At 44.8% G+C, this 18,309-nt stretch overlaps 1 protein-coding gene across 1 annotated transcript in view; it reads left to right on the forward strand.

Annotated features, from left to right (window-relative positions):
- The first annotated feature begins 8,069 nt into the window (after positions 1-8,069).
- Positions 8,070-18,309, forward strand: part of TUBGCP3 (tubulin gamma complex associated protein 3) — a 208,751-nt gene continuing 198,511 nt past the window's right edge. Inside the window, exon 1 of the mRNA XM_029604687.1 lies at positions 8,070-8,389. Within this exon, the coding sequence (XP_029460547.1) occupies positions 8,314-8,389 (76 nt within the window). The 5' untranslated portion in view covers positions 8,070-8,313. The remainder of the gene's footprint in view (positions 8,390-18,309) is intronic.

Consider the following 18,309-nt stretch of genomic DNA (forward strand, 5'->3'; position numbering starts at 1 on the left):
TGGAGCCTCGGAGTACACAGATGAAATTGGGGAACCAGGTTGAAGCATCAGAGCTGAAAATTGCCTGTTATGTTAGGTGTGATAGAAACAGTCATCATGAAAGTCCGTGAAATACTGAGTTGAAATCACTGGCATGCTTTACAGGCATCATTGTAAAAATAAACAATGTGGAATCAGCAGCGCAATTCTGTCAAAATATGCCCGACGCCGCAATTCAGACCAAGGCCTAAAAAAGACATCAGGGCTCACGACCATGAAAATGAAAGAAAACTTTAAAAATGTAGAAAAAAAACCTACCTAAAGAGTCTAATGGGGCAGGAGCAGTGGAAAGACCTTCACGGGAATTGCTGAAATTCAGTGGGGAAAAACTGTGAGTTGAAGAGTAATGTGCTGATAGGGGGATCGTGAACAAAAAACAAAACAAAACACAGACCGAAGCGGGCCCTATGCAACAGCGATAATGTAAGGTGTCCTGAACGTGCTCAATAGGAGCATGAGAAAGCTCTGGAAAAGCCTGTCCTGAGCTACATCAGATGATTTTACCGCCTTATTAAGAATACTATCCTGCTTGTCCTTGGAGAGCATCCATTACAATTAAGCAACGCTGGCCCCGATATTCAGCCGTACCTGGCTAAGTAACATAGCCGGATATAACATAGCTGGATACATTTCAAGGGATATTCAGCTGCTGAACACACACACACAAAATGCTACTTAGCTGGATAAGTTATACCCTGCTAGCTTAGACTAGCTCTATGGCTGATCTAACTTATCCAATTAACTTAACCAGAGAAGAATGAATATCCCTACTTATCCGGTTAAGTTTATTGGATAAGTAGCACTACCCTGATCCGCCCACTGCCTGTTCACTTTTTGTGTAGCTAAAAGATAGCAAGATAGGTGACTTATCCAGCTATCTGGGCCACTGAATATACCCGGATATTGAGCGGCCCGCTAGATAGCCGGATTAGTCCCATTTATCTGGCTATCGAGCGCTGAAAGCGCTTTGAATATGCTGCCCTATAATTTCTCTGTCGAGAAGCAGGTTGAATCAGCCACACAAATGGGAGGCCCTAGCTAAGGGTTGTCATCCAACAAAAAAAAAAAAAATAACGGCAACAAAATGCCAATGTATGAAAAAAAAAAAAGTCTTTATAGGTAAAAATCCATGCATGATTTCACCCAGGTGAATGACATTGAATGTTGCTCTCTGAATTCCAATTATAATAAATAGCTTTCCAGGTATTCATCTCTCCATCCCCAACTGCACAAATTAAAAATGATTTAGTACAAATTATAATAATGAACCAAAGTGTGCTGCAAAAATGATGCGTATTGCATAATGGAAAGGTTACACTGGTGTAGATCACATGAGTAAAATGTGCTACATTATGTGAAAGCTTTAAACATCATAGGGGCAGATTTTAAAAAGCCTGCGCGCATAGGTGGGGTTACGCACGCCAGGCCTATATTTGAAAGGCCCAGCGACGCGCATAAAGCCCCGGGACGCGTCTTAGTCCTGGGGCTTCAAAAAAGGGGAGGGGGGCGGGGCCAGAAGCCTCCGGCACAGCGGCCATTTGCTGCTGTGCCGGAGGATTGTGTGCTGGCAGGCTGCCGGCAGGTAAAATAAAGGTCGGGGGGGGGGGGGGGTGTGTGTGTTTACGATAGGGCTAGGGGGCAGGAAGGTTAGGGGAAGGGGAAGGGAGGTTAGGTTAGGGGGTTGGGAAGTTCCCTCCGAGGCTGCTCCGAAATCGGAGCGGCCTGGGAGGCAACGGGGAAGGCCGCGGGCATCGGCGCGCGCAAGTTGCACAATTGTGCACCCCCTTGTGCGCGCCAACCCCCGATTTTATAACATGCATGCACCTACCTGCGTGTGCATGTCATAAAATTGGGCGTCCATGTGCGCGCGCCGGGTAGCGGGCGCAACCTTTTAAAATCTACTCCATAGTGTTCAGTCTGCCCTCTCTAGCTTTACACTCTCAGTCATTTCCCAAGCAGGTAGAATCTTTTTTTTTTTTTTTTCCTTTTCTTGCCCAGCAGGCATCTACCAACCTCATGTGTTCTTCCTTTGGCTTGTGATGCTCATGAGTATAGGAACTTGATAGCCTTTCAATACAACAATGTATAGATAAATAAACCAAATGAATGTAGCTGTGCTGAAAAAATGTACCCTGCACTGTTTCCATGCAGAAAGACAGGAGCTGCTACAGAATGAAAACTACCTGCTGACATTAAAAAGGTAATGGAATTTTCAAATTAGATTCTACGCATAGAAGCAAGATATTAATGTGATTATATTTTAGCAAGGCAGATGGGGGAATTAGAAGCCAGTTCCATTACTGCTTCTGAAAGTTAACTATGATAATTTTCTGTATCCCATGCAGAAAATATACTCCTGAGGCTATAGATTTCAAATAATTCATGATGTGTAAGACAACAGCAGTGGCTGCACTTGTTGCTAACCGAATCGACTATGACTAAAACATTTGACTTGGAGTTCAATATTTATAGCAGCGTGGTCACCAGCATTTTGTAAACCTTAGCATTACTTTTGTGTGAGTGACATGGTTTTATCTGATCCATCCTAAAGCTGATGGATATCTTTATCATGGAGTGACATTAACATTTCATCAGCTGATCCTAGAGTGTACACATAAGCAATATAGCAGCTACATTTCCAAACTAGTGGCAGCAAGCATTCTACATTTTAGTTCTTTTGCTTGTAGTCAGTCAGTTCTTAAAACTAATTCGTTAAAGTAATCTACATAATCAACATGAATAAGAGAACCAGAGAAGACTACTGACAGAGAGGACCAGAATGTAATGCAGTATGTGTGGAAATAGACAAAGTTGTCCTATTTTGGAGAGGTCAGATAGGAAGATTTTCACAGGGTAACAGAGAAAGTAGTCAGGTTATTGTGTTGGTTCACTTGAATGTGCAGGCATTTCAATAAACAAAAAAAAAATTATACAAGGTGATATATTTTTATTGCAAACTGATCGACTGACATGTAATGGTAAATGGAACCTACTCTGAGGAGAAAATGGTGTTGTGAAGTGCCACAGGGATCGGTTTTGGGACTGGTTCTGTTCAATATCTTTGTGAGCGACCTGGCAGAAGGGATAGAAGGTAAAGTTTGTCTATTTGCGGTTGATACTAAGATTTGCAACAGATTGGATATGCTTGAAGGAGTAGAGAGAATGAGACATGATTTAAAAAAAGCTTGGTTGAAGATTTGGCAGCTGGGATTCAATGCCAAGAAGTGCAGAGTCACTCATCTGGGGTGCGGCAATCCAAAAGAGCTGTATGTAATGGGCGGTGAAAGACTAATGCGCACAGACTGGGAGAGGGACCTTGGTGTGATAGTATCTGTTGATCTGAAGGTGGCGAAGCAATATGACAAGGCGATAGCTAAAGCCAGAAGAATGCTGGACTGCATAGAGAGAGGAATAAACAATAAGAAAAAAAAGGTGATAATGCCCTTGTACAGGTACTTGGTGAGGCCTCACCTTGAGTACTGCGTTCAGTACTGGTGTCTGTATCTAAAAAAGGATAAAGACAGGATAGTAGGGGTGTGCATTCGTTTTGAACGCATATGTAAAACGCAACTTTTTTTTTTTTAAACTTAAAAAAGTGATGATGCGCAACGCATCGCGATTTTCAACTTATTCAACATAGCTATGTTGAATAAGTTGAACCTAAATAAACACTTAACCCCCCCCCCTCCTGACCCCTCCAAGACTTACCAAAACTCCCTTGTGGTCCAGCGGGGAGTCAGGAAGCCATCTCTGTATTCCTTTGCGAGGAGCACGTGACGTCAGCGTCACGTCAGAGTGACGCGTACGTCACGTGCTTCTCCGCGCCTCCGCTCCGGGACCCCCGTTGGACCCAACCGGAACTTTTGGCCAGCTTGGGGGGGGGGCCTCCTGGAAATTGTAGAACTTAATATTTTGCTCTGGTCAAAATAACAAAACCATTCCAAGCCCATGTATTATTGCCTTTACAAGTGCTTATTTGTTGTAAATATTGTTTTTAAACAATATATTTATCCACTTTTTACGCAGTGACCCCATACAATAAATGTGCATGCCAATAAATGACATTGAAAAATATTGCACATGCATCCAAATGTATGTTTTGTAGTCTTATTGCATATGCCTATCACTGAAATAGAGATCAATAATTTCTCCCAAAAATTGTAAATTAATGACTGATTTCTAATGGAATAATATATTTATCCAGAGGCATATGGTCTAGTCCGACATATCCCCAATCTACAGCTGAACAAGTTTGATGGTTTTCCAGGCTATAGACTGCAATTGCTTTTAGGCCAGTAATGAAGCAGTATAGAGAAATCTTTATAATTTACCGATGTCCCTTGGAGTAGTCTCCTTGATATACTAATGGGTTATCTTTTCATAGTTGTTTTATGGCCCTCATCTGCATTTACCTCTTTCCCATGGCTGCTCTCATGTAAAGTGGCCTTTGAAGTGGACATTCTTTGGTCCTCACATGCAAGCCTGACTTCCAGAATGGATGAAGACAAACTCACTCATTAAAGAAATGACTGGAGCCACTGAGACCCAGTTTGATAGTTTTAGGAGTCAGCAGCAGTGGTATATTACTATGCAGAAAATCATTGTGCCTAATCATTTCAAGCTGAGGGAGGCCTGCTCAGTTACATTGTGGGTATGCCACAATATTGACACCTACAGGTCGATACAGTAAAGTGTGCTCTGTCGGAGCGCACTGTCAGCCTGCTCTGGACGCGTGTTTTCCCTTACCCCTTATTCAGTAAGGGGAGGAAAACACGCGGCCCACCCGCGGCACCTAATAGCGCCCTCAACATGCAAATGCATGTTGATGGCCCTATTAGGTATGCGCGCGCGATTCAGTAAGTAAAATGTGCAGCCAAGCCGCACATTTTACTCTAAGAAATTAGCGCTGACCCAAAGGTCGGCGCTAATTTCTTCCGGCGCCAGGAAAGTGCACAGAAAAGCAGTAAAAACTGCTTTTCTGTGCACCCTCCGACTTAATATCATAGCGATATTAAGTCGGAGGTCCCCAAAAGTAAAAAAAAGTAAAAAAAAATAAAAAAATTTGAATTCGGCCCGCGGCTGTCGGGCCGAAAACCGGACGCTCAATTTTGCCGGCGTCCAGTTTCCGAGCCCGTGGCTGTCAGCGGGCTCGAGAACCAACGCCGGCAAAATTGAGCGTCGGCTGTCAAACCCGCTGACAGCCGCCGCTCCTGACAAAAAGGAGGCGCTAGGGACGCGCTAGTGTCCCTAGCGCCTCCTTTTCCCTGTTTTTCCCGCGTCACCTCATTTAAATACTGAATCACCCGCACCGGCGAGGGGCCGGTGCGCGCGCCGGGAGAGCGGGCGTTCGTCCGCTCTCCCGCGGTCTTACAGTATCGACCTGCTAGTTTCTTTCAGAAAGCAAAGTTACTTGTAACCTGCTTTCCGAGGACAACAGGATATTCAGTTGTTTTCACACATGGTTGATGTAATTATTGATGGAGCCCAGGACCTGATCATCTTTGAAGAGTTTCCTTGAGCTTGTGATCTTTGTAACTTTGCTTCTGTGGAAAAAAAACAAAACAGAAACTGTTGGAGCTATCAGCACTGTTCTCATTCTGAGTTGCTGCTTGGAATTGGACCCTTGGGTTCATCCACTCTTTCAGTGGTTTCTCCTGAATGAAGAAAGTCTGTGCCCTCCAAGAAGTTTTTTCCACCACAGAGGGGGTTGGGTAGTCCTAGCCAATGAAGGTAAAACCTCAGGTCTTGTCCATTACATCTATTAATCACCCAATAACTAAGGAGAGGTTAGAACCCACCAAGAAAAAAAGTACACAATGTGGGGTAGATTTTAAAAGGGTTACGCGTATAAGTTATGCACGTAACCCTTTTAAAAACCCCCCTGCGCATGCCAAGGGTATTTTGCATAAGCTCGGCGGCGAGCGCAAGCCCCGGGACATGCGTCAGGGGCGTGTCGGGGGGTGGTGCGACGTTCGGGGCGTTCCTGGGGCATGTCGGGGGGGGGGGGGGGGGGTGTGTGTGTGTGAGGTGCCGGCCTGGGAGTGTTCCGGGGGCGTGGCTGAGGTCTCCGGAACAGCCCCCGGGTTGCGTGATGGCGCGCGAGTTACACCTATCTCCGGCAGGCATAACTGTCGACAAAGGTGGTGGTGGGGGGTGTAGATAGGGCTGGGGGGGGGGGGGTTAGGGAGGGGAAGGTGGGAGGAGGCTGAAGGAAAGTTCCCTCTGAAGCCGCTCCGATTTCGGAGCGGCCTCGGAGGGAACGGGCAGCGCGCGCAAGTTGCACAAATGTGCACCCCCCCTTGTGCGCGCCGACCCCGGATTTTATAAGATACGCATGGGTACGTGCATATCTTATAAAATCCAGCGTACTTTTGTTTGCGCCTGGTGCACGAACAAAAGTACGTGCGGGAAATTTTTCTTAATCTATGGAAATATCTGAAAAATTAATAAAGGAAATTCTTTATTAAAAAAAGAAGCAGCATTTCCAGGTCTGAATTTAGGCATAACATAGGCATTTGCCTAGACTGACACATTTTGAAGGATGTGAAAATCTGCTCTGGCAGATCTTCAGGTGGTGGCGGCAATAGGCAGGAAAATCAGCATAGGGTCTGTAAGCCATTGAGCGCCTTCCCTCCCTCTCAAACAGGTTTCCCTTTGGGAGGGGTGGAGTCGCTATAGTGCATGTGAACTCACATTAGCTTACAGGCCCATGCTGATTTTTCTGCCTATTGCCATTGCCTGCAGATTTTCACCGGGCCAGAATCATCCAGGTAAGAAAAAAGCTGGAGAGGAGTCTAGAACAGGCCACGGGAGGATGGAGAGAATCCATCACCCAGGAATGGTCCATGGGCAGTGTACTGGGGAAACTTCTTTCCATCTCACGCTTGGGATTTCTTAAGGGGAACCTGTCCCCTGCCCTTGATCATCAAACCTTAAATCGGGCCCTGAGCATTTGCAAGCCAGTCTGTTGGCACAGAAGTAAGAGCTGCACACTTATGTACAGAAGACCACAAATAAATTCTCAGGTGAAACTTCCATTACCCAGGCCAGTTGAGGGCTGTGGTTGCTGCAGAAGCAATGACTCAGCCTCTGGTGACAGGACTGGAAATAGGGAGATTGACTGAAAATAGGGAGCACATGTAATAGGTTCAGGAGCGAATTGTCTGTGGCTCCAGTTCAAGAACTTTCCTTGCAATGGGTATGCTTGGAAAGATTATAAAACTAGGGAATACACCCTAGGTAGCTGTGAATGAAGGCTCATGTTGCCATTACTCACTAGATCAGTAGTTCCCAATCCTGTCCTGGGCCCCCCCCCCCCCATCCAGTCGGGTTTTCAGGATATCCACAATGAATATGCATGAGAAAATTTGCATGCACTGCCTCCTAACATGCAAATTTTATCTCATGCATATTCATTGTGGATAACCTGACTGGCTGGGAGGTCCCCAAGACAGGTTTGGGAATCTCTGGGCTAGGTTTTCAGGATATCCACAATGAATATACATGAGATAGTTTGCATACAATGGAGGCAGGGCATGCAAATCGTTCTCATGCATTTTCATTGTAGATATCCTGAAAACATGACCTGTTGGTGGAACTCGAGGACTGGAGTTCACCATCGCTAATTGACTTGGCAGCCCAAAAAAGCCGGAGGAAAATTAGTTTTGATAACGCATAATTATTAAAAAAAACCAAAAACAACACTATATGAGGCTTGTGACTTGCTGGTGCCACACATTTTCGGACCCAAGTGTATGGATTTTCACAAATGTGAAAGAGGTAGTGTTTTTGTTTCCTTTCAAGTGGCTGCAAACACGCCAGGTATTACACACCTTTCTGCTTTACAGGAGTAAAATGCTCCCTTCCCCCTTAAAAGCTACTAATGAATTGAATTCACTTTTTGGCAATAAAAAAAGTAATAAAACCATATACTGAGATCGCCGGTCCAGTCCCTCCTCTTACATAAGCTATTGGGAAGCTTTCTCTCTGACTCAGCGACTACGAATCCGCTGAAAGAATAAGCGCAGGACACAGGGGCCGGGCAGATTCTTCCCCCGGAACCAAAGCGCCGGGGCTGCTGTTCCCCGCCGGGAGGGAAACATTGCGAGACGGCCGATGGATCGGGACGGCCGCAGCGCGAGGCATTGTGGGTGTTTTCCCCCCGGCGTTTTCGGCGGGCTCCGAGCGAATGGCGCTGTTGCCCGGGGTGACTGCCGCTGACCTTTAGAGCCGGGAGGCGGCGGCGCGGTTTTGCCCCAGCTGGAGAGGCCCGGAATGGCGGCGCCGGAGCAGAAGTCGCCGAATGTTCTGCTGCAGACCCTGTGCTGCCGGATCCTGGGCAAGAGCGAAGGTAACGGGACAGGGGCAGCTCCCCCTCCCCTCCATTACCCCCCCTTGCTTCTCTTTTGAAATGCACGAGCTTGGGATGTAGCAAGAGGCAGCGGAGCCAGCCCTGGGACTGCCCCCCCCTGCATAAGCCATTGTAGCTTAATCCATTAGGTAAAGTATCCACCCTGGGCAGGTAGGGAGACACCTTCCTAGCACAGAGCGTGGGTGGGGACCTGTTTTACCCATTCGTCCTTCCTAAAAAAAATTTTTTTTTATGTCGCGTTGTAATAGTTGTAGTCTCGGCTTTTCTACAGATATCTGTGAAAAAAAGCCAGGAGTGGCGTAAAAGAGCCCTTCTGGACTAGACAAGGCGGTACTTAGGTTGCTCTGCCACACTCCAAATCCAGATGGTTTCCTTCATTAAATAAAAGACAGTGATTTTTTATGGCACCTCCCTGCCCTATTTTGCAGGGGTTTGGTAGTTTAAAAAGATGACTATCTTTTCAAACGGAAGCTCAGGGGGAGACCCTAGCCAACTTTCGGTATCTGTTTGTATTTTAAATTTATTAAGTGCATGACAGGGAGGGAATATGGAAGAAAATTGTCCAGTGGGGGGGAACCTTTTAAATTGAACATTGGGTTTTCCTGTTCAATTGTTATACCCATGGACTTACTTAGTAGCATAGTGAATGATAGCAGATAAAGACCTACGCTGTCCATCTAGTCTGCCCAGTAAGTTTTGGGGTTTTGTGTGTGTGTTTGTGGTAGCAACTGCCACACTGTACAGGCTACCCCAAGGATGGAATGGAAAAGTTACCCCATTTCTTCATTTCCATTCTCTGGGCAGATGGGATCCTCTGTTAGCCCCACACCTTTTTCAATTTTTTTTTTTACCGTTCTTGTCTTCACCACCTTTTTCCGGAGGACATTCATGCATCCACTATCCTTTCTGTGAAGAAATATTTCCTGACAGTGTTCCTGAGTCTTCCCCCTCGTAGTTTCATATTGTGACTCCCTAGTTTTACAGCTTCCTTTTCAGCAGAAGAGATTTGATTTTTTTGCACATTATTAATTCCTTTCAGGAATTTGAAAGTCTATATCATATCTGCCTTGTCTCTTCTCTCTTCCAGGGTAAACCTATTAAGCTCCTTCAGTCTCATCTCATACATCTTTCCGTAGAGACCCCACATCATTTTGGTCACCTTTTTCTGGGCCACTTCCATTCTGTCCTCTTTTTTTTGAGATGAGGTCTCCAGAATAAAATACAGTATTCCAGTTGAGGCCTCACCAAGGATCTGTACAGGGGCATTATCACCTCCTTTTTCCTGCTGGTTAGGCTTCTTTTGAAACAGCCCAGCATTCCTCTGGTTTTAGCCTTCATCTTGTCATATTGTTTTGCCTCCTTCACATCCTTGGACATTATCACTCCGAGGTCTCTCTCCCAGTTCGTGCTTGTCAGTTCCCCCCCCCCCCCCCCAACTCATGGAGATCTCCCAAGTAACCTTTGAAGCTTTTAATTTCTCAATGCAAGTAACTTCTAGACAAGTTGAAATAGGAGCTTTGAGTTCTGTTCAAGAGATAAGTCTCAGTCCAGCAGGTCTTTTTCAACCGCAGTTAGGTTTTCCAACTATGGGTAGCCTGGAAGGTGGAAGAGGATGGATAAAGGCATCCACTCTTACAGGCGCCTGTGATGGCACGGGCTCTCCTTCAGTGGAACTGTTTTTGGGTTCCCCGTAGAAGTTGGAGCAATTGGTTACTGTTTGCCTAACAAGCCTGCTATTGTCATATTGGACAATTTATGGACTGCAATTGCAAATTTAGGGGGTCATTTTCCAAGGAGTTACCGCGGGAGATAAATTCGCAAATCGCGCTAACAGCCATTAACGCGATTTGCGAATGCAAATTTGTAATTTGGTATTCAGGGGGCGGAGTTGGGGCGGAGCATATGTAAAGCGGGAAACAGTTATCGTGTGCCGCGAAACAGCCGCAGTGTTAGCGCGGCTCCTATCGCGGCTAATAGCTACAACCCTTTCATTCGCGTTACATTGTGCGCTAGAGGCCAGTAAAGGTTTATCGCGGTCCACGACAATTCCGAACGGTTTATTTCAGTACACGGGGGGGGGGGGAGGGAGGGAGGGAGAGAGAGAGCGCCTTGCTATAGATCCTACTCCCTAGACAGGTATTTGTATCCCTATGGGAGGCCCACCTAGTAACTCGAGGTGGGGATTAGGTATGAGCGTAGGGGGTTGGGGGCCACTTTCACATTCAACATGAGACGTACGAACAGAACAGTGCTCTCTTGTGAAGATTTGATGACCTTCGGAGTGAGGAAACTCACTCCAAGAAGAGATTTGGGCAATGTTCTCTCAACCTAGCTTGATGGACACTCTACCTGGGCAACAACAAGCTAGGTTGAGAGAATGTTGCCCAAATCTCCTCTTGGAGTGAGTTTCCTCACTCCGAAGGTCATCAAATCTTCACAAGAGAGCACTGTTCTGTTCGTACGTCTCATGTTGAATGTGAACGTGGCCCCCAACCCCCTACGCTCATATCTAATCCCCACCTCGAGTTACTAGGTGGGCCTCCCATAGGGATACAAATACCTGTCTAGGGAGTAGGATCTATAGCAAGTCTCCCTCTCTCCCTCTCTCACAAAATGCCTGTCCGGGAACTAAACAGAGGTGTGAGACAATTGCTCAGTTTCATACAACATGTTGCTTGCAGCACCTAAGAGCGGAAATAGGCTGTCCGCTGATTTGTTGGTTTTATCGCGCACCGCGAAGATATTTCGCGATTTGCGCAAATCGCGAAAACATCGCTGCATGCAATGTTTCCCCACTGCACGAAAAAAGCCTCATTTGCATGGGACACGCCCCTTAATGCGTTACCAATGCGATATTGGTAAATGAGGCCCTTAGATAGAATCAACTTTATGAGAAACTCTGTGTTACAGTCTTTAAGTAATGTTACTAATCAGATGAATGTGTGTTCTCAAAGTATTAAGTAGCATAGTGAAAAGTTGCAGGAAATTTCTTCAAAGTGTGCAACTTTACATGATACTAATGCTGTTCTTGTAAAAGAGAATGTCTTCTTACATAGACGAGTTGAAAACATGGGAAAAGATTTGCATAGGTTAAACTTGAGATTTTTAAATTTCCCCAGATTTCTAATTTCACCAATTTAGATGGTGAAGAATTATGTTGACAGTTTAAAGCTGTCTAAAGAGGCTATCCCTGAATTTGAGAGGGTGCTCTATTTGTCAGGTTGTTTTACTAATACTTATCAAGATGTAAGAAAGAAAGATATTATGCCCATTGAATCTTTAAATGTTACTGCTTTTCTGGAGCAGTTTCAGCCTGAAGTTACAGATAGGGCAACTCTGTCAGATTCAAATTTAAAGGTAACTAACAAACAATTGACGTTAACATTTGTTTCTCTGCAGTAGGAAAAGTCTTTTTCTTGGACAAAAGATAACATAGGAAATACAGCTAACAGGGAAACACAGCAAAGGAGGAAATTTGTGTTTCTTTCTAAGAAGAATAATTTGCTTTGGGTGCCAGATTTGTTTTTCAGTTTCCATGCAAGTGCAATGTAAAATATAGAAATGATAAATTTATTTCCTTTGACTTGGCTCAATTTGAAGATTATTTTAAAAGACGGGCACACTTCAGCATCACAGTCTCATGGTCCATAGGAATAGGCCATGATATATAATCTTGTAGTTTTCTTGTTATTGAAACTTTACATTTCTTTCTTTAAATTATCTCTCCCCCAATGTGGACTTAATTAGCTGTAAGTGAATGTTATGTATACTGCCTGTATTTGCAATGACTTTCCTAGCTTTTTTTTGTTTTTTAAACAAAAATCAATAAAGTTAATATAGAACTTGTTTTTCGGGGATTTTTTATTCATTAGTTTGAGTTTTTTATTTTTTTGTTTTGTTCATTTTCAGGAAATAGCTTGCACTATATCCTGCAAATGAAAATTAGACCACATTTTTTTTAAATTTTTTGGTTTGAAACAAAATGAAAATGGGCTCATTCATTCCACTGAACAGTTTTTTTGTTTCAAACAAATGCAGATCCCTAAAAATTACCCTCTTTTGGTATTCAGTAGCATTTTAACAAGTAAAAAAAAAAAATAAAAAAAATTGTTGATTTAAACTATTACTGTTGTTTTTCTAAATATTTTAACCAGCCATGTTTTATAAAGAGTCAACAATGTTGAATGCATTTGTTTAGCCTGAATTGAACATCATGCGTGCTGTTGGTACAAGCCAAATCTCCTTGCTTGCTAATTTAATTCAGATAAACCTGCTCCTGCATTTTGTGGAATTGCAGAAAAGCAGCTGGCTTAAGATTACCATTTATATTAGCAGGGGATGTGTTTTACTGCTTATTATCTGTACTTTTTACAGAGGGCAGAACTTTTATTCTTTTACATGTTTGTATGGGCAAAGGGCCCGCTCAGATTTGCGGTATTAAAATGGCTTGTTGAGCTCTTTATAACTCCTGTGGCCAGAGGAGATTTTCCTTACAGGTCTGCCTTCTTGTATTCACCAGAAGAATATAATGCCCATCACAATTGCAACATGCAGCTTGTTCCTCCATTGTCTAAAAGGATCAGTTTCCCTCCATGCCAAAAGCACCCCCTTTTCCCCTGTTAAACACACTTTCACAACCCACCACCTTCATTTCTTCCCTTTAATCCCCAATATCCTCAGTTCATCAAAAAGCACTTCTTATACAAGGAGCCTAGCCTCTTGTCTTATCATATGTTCCAAGAATCTTTCTAGCTTTCTCCAATATACTTGTATCCTAGGGAAGGACCAGAATAGATGATCCAAAGTGGTCTGTGCACTTCTGACATTGATCTGTGTGTTGTCGTTTTAGCTTTGGATGCATGAGTCTGCTTATTCTTGTCTCTCTCAGGTGCATGTTGCTGACTAGCCCCAGGATTCTCGCCAAACATTTTACAGCCCTGTGTGATTCAAGTTTAACTCTTTCTTCCATTTGTTCACCAACTTGGCTGGAAGAATGTCAGGCTGCTACCCCGGAGAGATTTATGCAACTTTGAAACTGATATTCTCTCCAACTCTATTAAAAAAAACCAAACAAAAAAAACCAAAACTCCTCCAAGTGTAACACTCTTGTAAGATTTGCCCTATTTGGCGTCCTTATGTAATCCTTTACTTGTAGATAAGCATAATTCTTTCTGCTGTAAATTAAACTTCTTCCTTAGTTCAGGGAAATACATGCACCACGCCCTCATCATGCTAGACTTCTCTCACTCAATCCCAGCGGGCCCAGTTTTCAAGTTTTTGACTGCGTACCTGGGCTAAAGCTTAAATTTCCCCAGATTGGAAAAAGAGGAGTCTCCGACACGTCTTGCGCATCTTAGACGCGTAAGAGGGCTGCTTGGAGCCATCTCTGCACTATCAGTACACTTGTTCTAAGACAGGCTGCCAACATCTCTGCCCTGGAGTGCAATATATTGAACAAATGTAAAGACAAGCAAAGCTCAAATTCAAGTTTGTCCACTGCACCACTGAAGCCAGTCTCTAAGGTGTCGCACAATGCAAGCCTTCGAGATCTGGAAGGGTGGCCCCCACCCTGCCATTCTCAGTCAGCTATGAAATACTTCGAGGGTATCTTTTCCTCTGAACCCCTCCTTCCCAAAAACATTTTGACACTAGCCATTTACCACACACACACACACACACACACATCTTATTTATTTATTTTTTTAAGAAAGTGCAACGGCAAAAGCTGAAGAAAATACGAATTTTTTAACAAACCCAGCAAATTTCTTTTTAAAGGTTGATGTATGTGAGGATTGGTCCACTGTCTCAGGATCTGTGTTTGATTCCTGGCTCAAGTTTTTAGCTCCTTGGGTTGGCTGGTGCTAAGGATACTCCAGCCACTTGAGGCAGGCAAGGAATCCTAATCGTACAATGATGACGCCTAGTTGGCTGGGTTTAGGCCATATGATTACAGGATCCCAGAAGGAGCCCTGGTGCATGGGCCCTTAGCTGAGGACTGTTGCTACAAGAGCTGGATGACATAAGAGGGAAGACGTTTGCTGGCTTGTTGCAAAGAGTACTCATTTATGTTATATTCTGCTTTTCATTACTTCAGAGCAGATTATATTCAGGTACTGGAGTTGTTTTTCTGTTCCCAGAGGGCTGTTTGTACCTGAGTCAATGGAGGGTAAGGTGACTTGCCCAAGGTCACAAGGAGCAGTAGTGAGATTTGAACCCTGGTCTCAAGCCCCCTGCTCTAACCCCTAGGCCGCTCCTCCAGTCCACCAGGTACCTCTTCTGACCCCAATTAGAGCTGAAAGCTGATAGGACGGTGTTGGCGTGAAACAGGCAGCTGATGCCGTTTTGTTGTGTTTATGGGGTCCCACCACTGATTGCACCCAATTAGTCATGTTAGAGCACAGATGAGACTTTCACCTTTTTCTTCACAAAAGCTGCATAACTGGGCACACTAGGAACATCTGTTCTGTTCTGTTTTTGTTTTGCTTGTATTGTTTGCTTGCCTTCTGCAGTAAACTTAGATTTGTTTCTCATTTCTGTCTGTTACTATCCACTTCCTTATCTTCGCCTTCTGCACATTCCTTGCTATTGCATCCTTTACTGTAGTCCTTTTATTTCTGTACATACCTGTTTCTGTACTGGCACACAGAGCATTCTTTTTATATTTACTGCTTGCAAGATAAAAAGCTACTTAGAAAGGTAATAGGCTTTTGACATTTACCAATGAAACATTTATAAACATTAGCTTTTGACCTAGTCTTTTTTTTTTAGAGTGAAGATTTTAAATGTCTTACTTTGTACCTCTAATCTTTGACAGTTGTTTTACGTCTGTCACGTTCTGATCTCTCCAGACGCAACAGTTTCACTGTAGTAGCAGCAGCTGTAATTTCTTTACAGTTGGGAGTATGCATCAATCATCTTGCATGACATTTTGTGGTCTTGAGAACCTGCAATCTGGGGCCTCGGGCTCTGGAAAATAGTTTTTACAGAATTGCTTATTCTTTTGTTGGCAGAAAGGATGTGTGATGCCAAGACCCGGCACCAATGCCTCTGGCTATCTCCCTCCCACCCCCCCTCGATGTCACCCTGACTTAAATTCTCACACATACAAAATTAAGTGGATGAAGAAGGCCGCAGCTCTATTGTTGTTAACAGATTAATCAACCCTGGTGCGAGCCAAATACACTTCCGGCACCAAACCAGTGCCCCCCCCCCCCCAGGCTGCAAGCCGTGTTTCCTAGCAAGGCAGCCCCTTATGCCCGGCCCACCCTGCCGTGATTTCCAAGCAGGGGGGGCCCCACCCGGGCCGACAGTCGCCCTTCCGGCTCGATCACCCGCGTAAATAGCTGCGATGGTGTAATCGATGCACATTATTAACATAATTCTAACTAACACAACTTTACTAAGTGCGCCGTATAAACATAAAGTAAAAGAACAAGATACATTGGACTTCGTCGATGCTAACAAGCAGGGGAAGCAGACTGGCGGAGGCGCTGCTCGCCATCCTGGTGGTGGTGGGGGAGGGAGAAGGGAGGGTAGTAATTACCCCCCGCAGGAGGAGGCTGCCCGTGCGCCCCTTACCTGCTGCGGGTTCACCACCCCGCAAAGCGAGGGGGGGGGGTCACGGCACCGCCGAGCCTTTGTCTCGGGACAAAGGCTCCCGAAGTTTCCCTCCTGAAAACAGCACTGAACCTGGTCCCGGCTAAATAGGATTTATTTATTTAAAATCTTTTCTATGCCGTGGTTAAGCGGATGCCCTCACAACGGTTCACAATAGGGCACATAACTACATGTTGCATAAAATGTCTTAAATTATAACAACTAAACAGGTGCCATCAAAATACTGTAACATAGTTTCGTAATAAGCATTACTTGGTGGGTGTTATAAAGACCCCTTGCTGCGGCGGGCCCCTCCTGCCACCGGGGGAGAGGTAGGAGGGCATCACCAGCAAGAGCCCAGTTTGGGCGCCGGCGGCCTGACGTGCCCGCTTTATTAGTGCACCAGCCGGGGAGGGGGGGGGGGGGGAAAGGGCCGGCAAGTGTGCGCCGGCGACGTCATCACCGCACGCCTGTCCCCGGTCGAAGACGTCACCACACAATCACGCGCGGAGGGGGTTACGGGTCGAGCGCGCATCGTGCATTGCTCTTCCCTTCCCCCTCTGGCGTGCCCTCCATTGCAAGGCTGGGGGATGGGTGTGTGTGTGTCAGATTTCCAAGCCTGGCCCGCAACAGGCCGTCGTGGCCCTGGGACTTATGCTGACACAAAGATAACATTCTAGGAAGAGTTGGTAAGATAAAATCTTGCTTGGTATTTACAGTACTCTTATAGTTTGCTAAGTTGTTAGATTAGTGTAAACCTGCCTATCTTTTGCAGTAAATATTTATGTTGTGTCTGAGATACTTGTCACTGTATGCCAGTTTTGTGGAGAAGACACACAGCAAAGAGGAAGACAGCACAAAAGGATGAAAGTTTCTTTTAAAATGTGTAAAATAAATATAAGGTAGTGAAGGAAAGCTAATTCCTAGCCAAAGCTGAACACCAGTGAGCATGGGGAGGTTGGATGTTTTGGGGCAACAGCCTCTCAAATTTTGCTGATTGTGTTGATGGTTGAAAAACTTTGTTAAAAACAAACAAAAAAACAAAACAAAAACTGAAGAGGGCCTGGGTGCTGGATTAACTATTGGTCTTGTAAGAATCAACAATGCCTAAAAATAGTGTACTAGCAGAAGAGGTGTAACAGAATTTGAACATGCATAGCACAGGTATGGAAGGTGTGCTAGAAACAGGGTTGAGAGATTGAATAAAAGTCATGGGGGAGGAACAAGGAGAGCTGCTTTTCATTTAAGCACGGGAATTTACATATTCATGTACCAAACAAATAGTAGAGAACCAGAGAGGGGCAATAGGCCAAGCAAGTGGCCTTTATTTGTTATCATTTAGTAGGTTGCTTTGTTCCTAAAGTAGATATAAGCCACAAGGCAGTTTGGAATAAGAATGATTTTCTTAAAGGAATATCATTATGTACCCAGAATGGCATAGGTGATAGTTGAGTTTTTAATTATACTGAATTCTAATTTATTTTTGTAAATACCTTTTATTTTATGCAAAATATAAACACATTGCATAGCAGCTATAAACAAAGAGCACATCAGCACATCCCTCCCACCCAAATTTCCTACCCCCTTCCTAGGAGAAGCAGGATGGTAGTCCTCGCACATCGGTGACATCATCAGATGGAGCCCGGCACGGAACTTTGATCTCATTCTAGAACTCTCAAACATGCCCTTTTGAGCACGTGCAGCTGTAGTTTGGTCGCGCAAGCCATATACTCACAGTATTCAGCTTTACATTCTTCTCACAGTTCTTGTGATTTTTTTTTTTTTTCTAGAGCTGCAGCTGTTTTCTTTCCTTTTCCTGTAGTCTTTTCTTCTCTTTCCTCTTCTTTCCGTCTACCAGCTGCATGGGGAGCTCCCCTGTGCAGCCTAGCAGTCTTACTCAGAGAGAGAAGAAAAACCGTTCTGCATTTTTGTATCCGTGTCCTCTCCTTGCAATGTCTGGTTTTTGCCGGTGCTGACGGGATTGACTTCTGCAGTCCAGTGATCCATGTAGGCTGCTAAGCCTGGGGACTCACCTGAGCTCTTCCTGGGCTGGAGTTCTATATCGTTACACCGATTAATCTGCATCGATGGATTCAGATGGTGGAGGGATTGAGGACCATGTCCTTCCTGGGGGGGGGGGGGGGAGAGCTCTTCCTCCCCGCAATCCAAGGAACAAGTCTCCACAGGTGGGAGCCCTGGATGACGTAGTCTCCCCTCCTGCTTGCCAGTGTAGTCTCCTTGGGAGAGAGGGTGAGCAGGAGCCTGGGCTAGCAGCTTGCTTGCCTCATTCTGATGCCATGCCC

The sequence above is a fragment of the Rhinatrema bivittatum genome, chromosome 5 (genome assembly GCF_901001135.1).
Source record: "Rhinatrema bivittatum chromosome 5, aRhiBiv1.1, whole genome shotgun sequence".
Lineage (NCBI taxonomy): Eukaryota > Metazoa > Chordata > Amphibia > Gymnophiona > Rhinatrematidae > Rhinatrema > Rhinatrema bivittatum.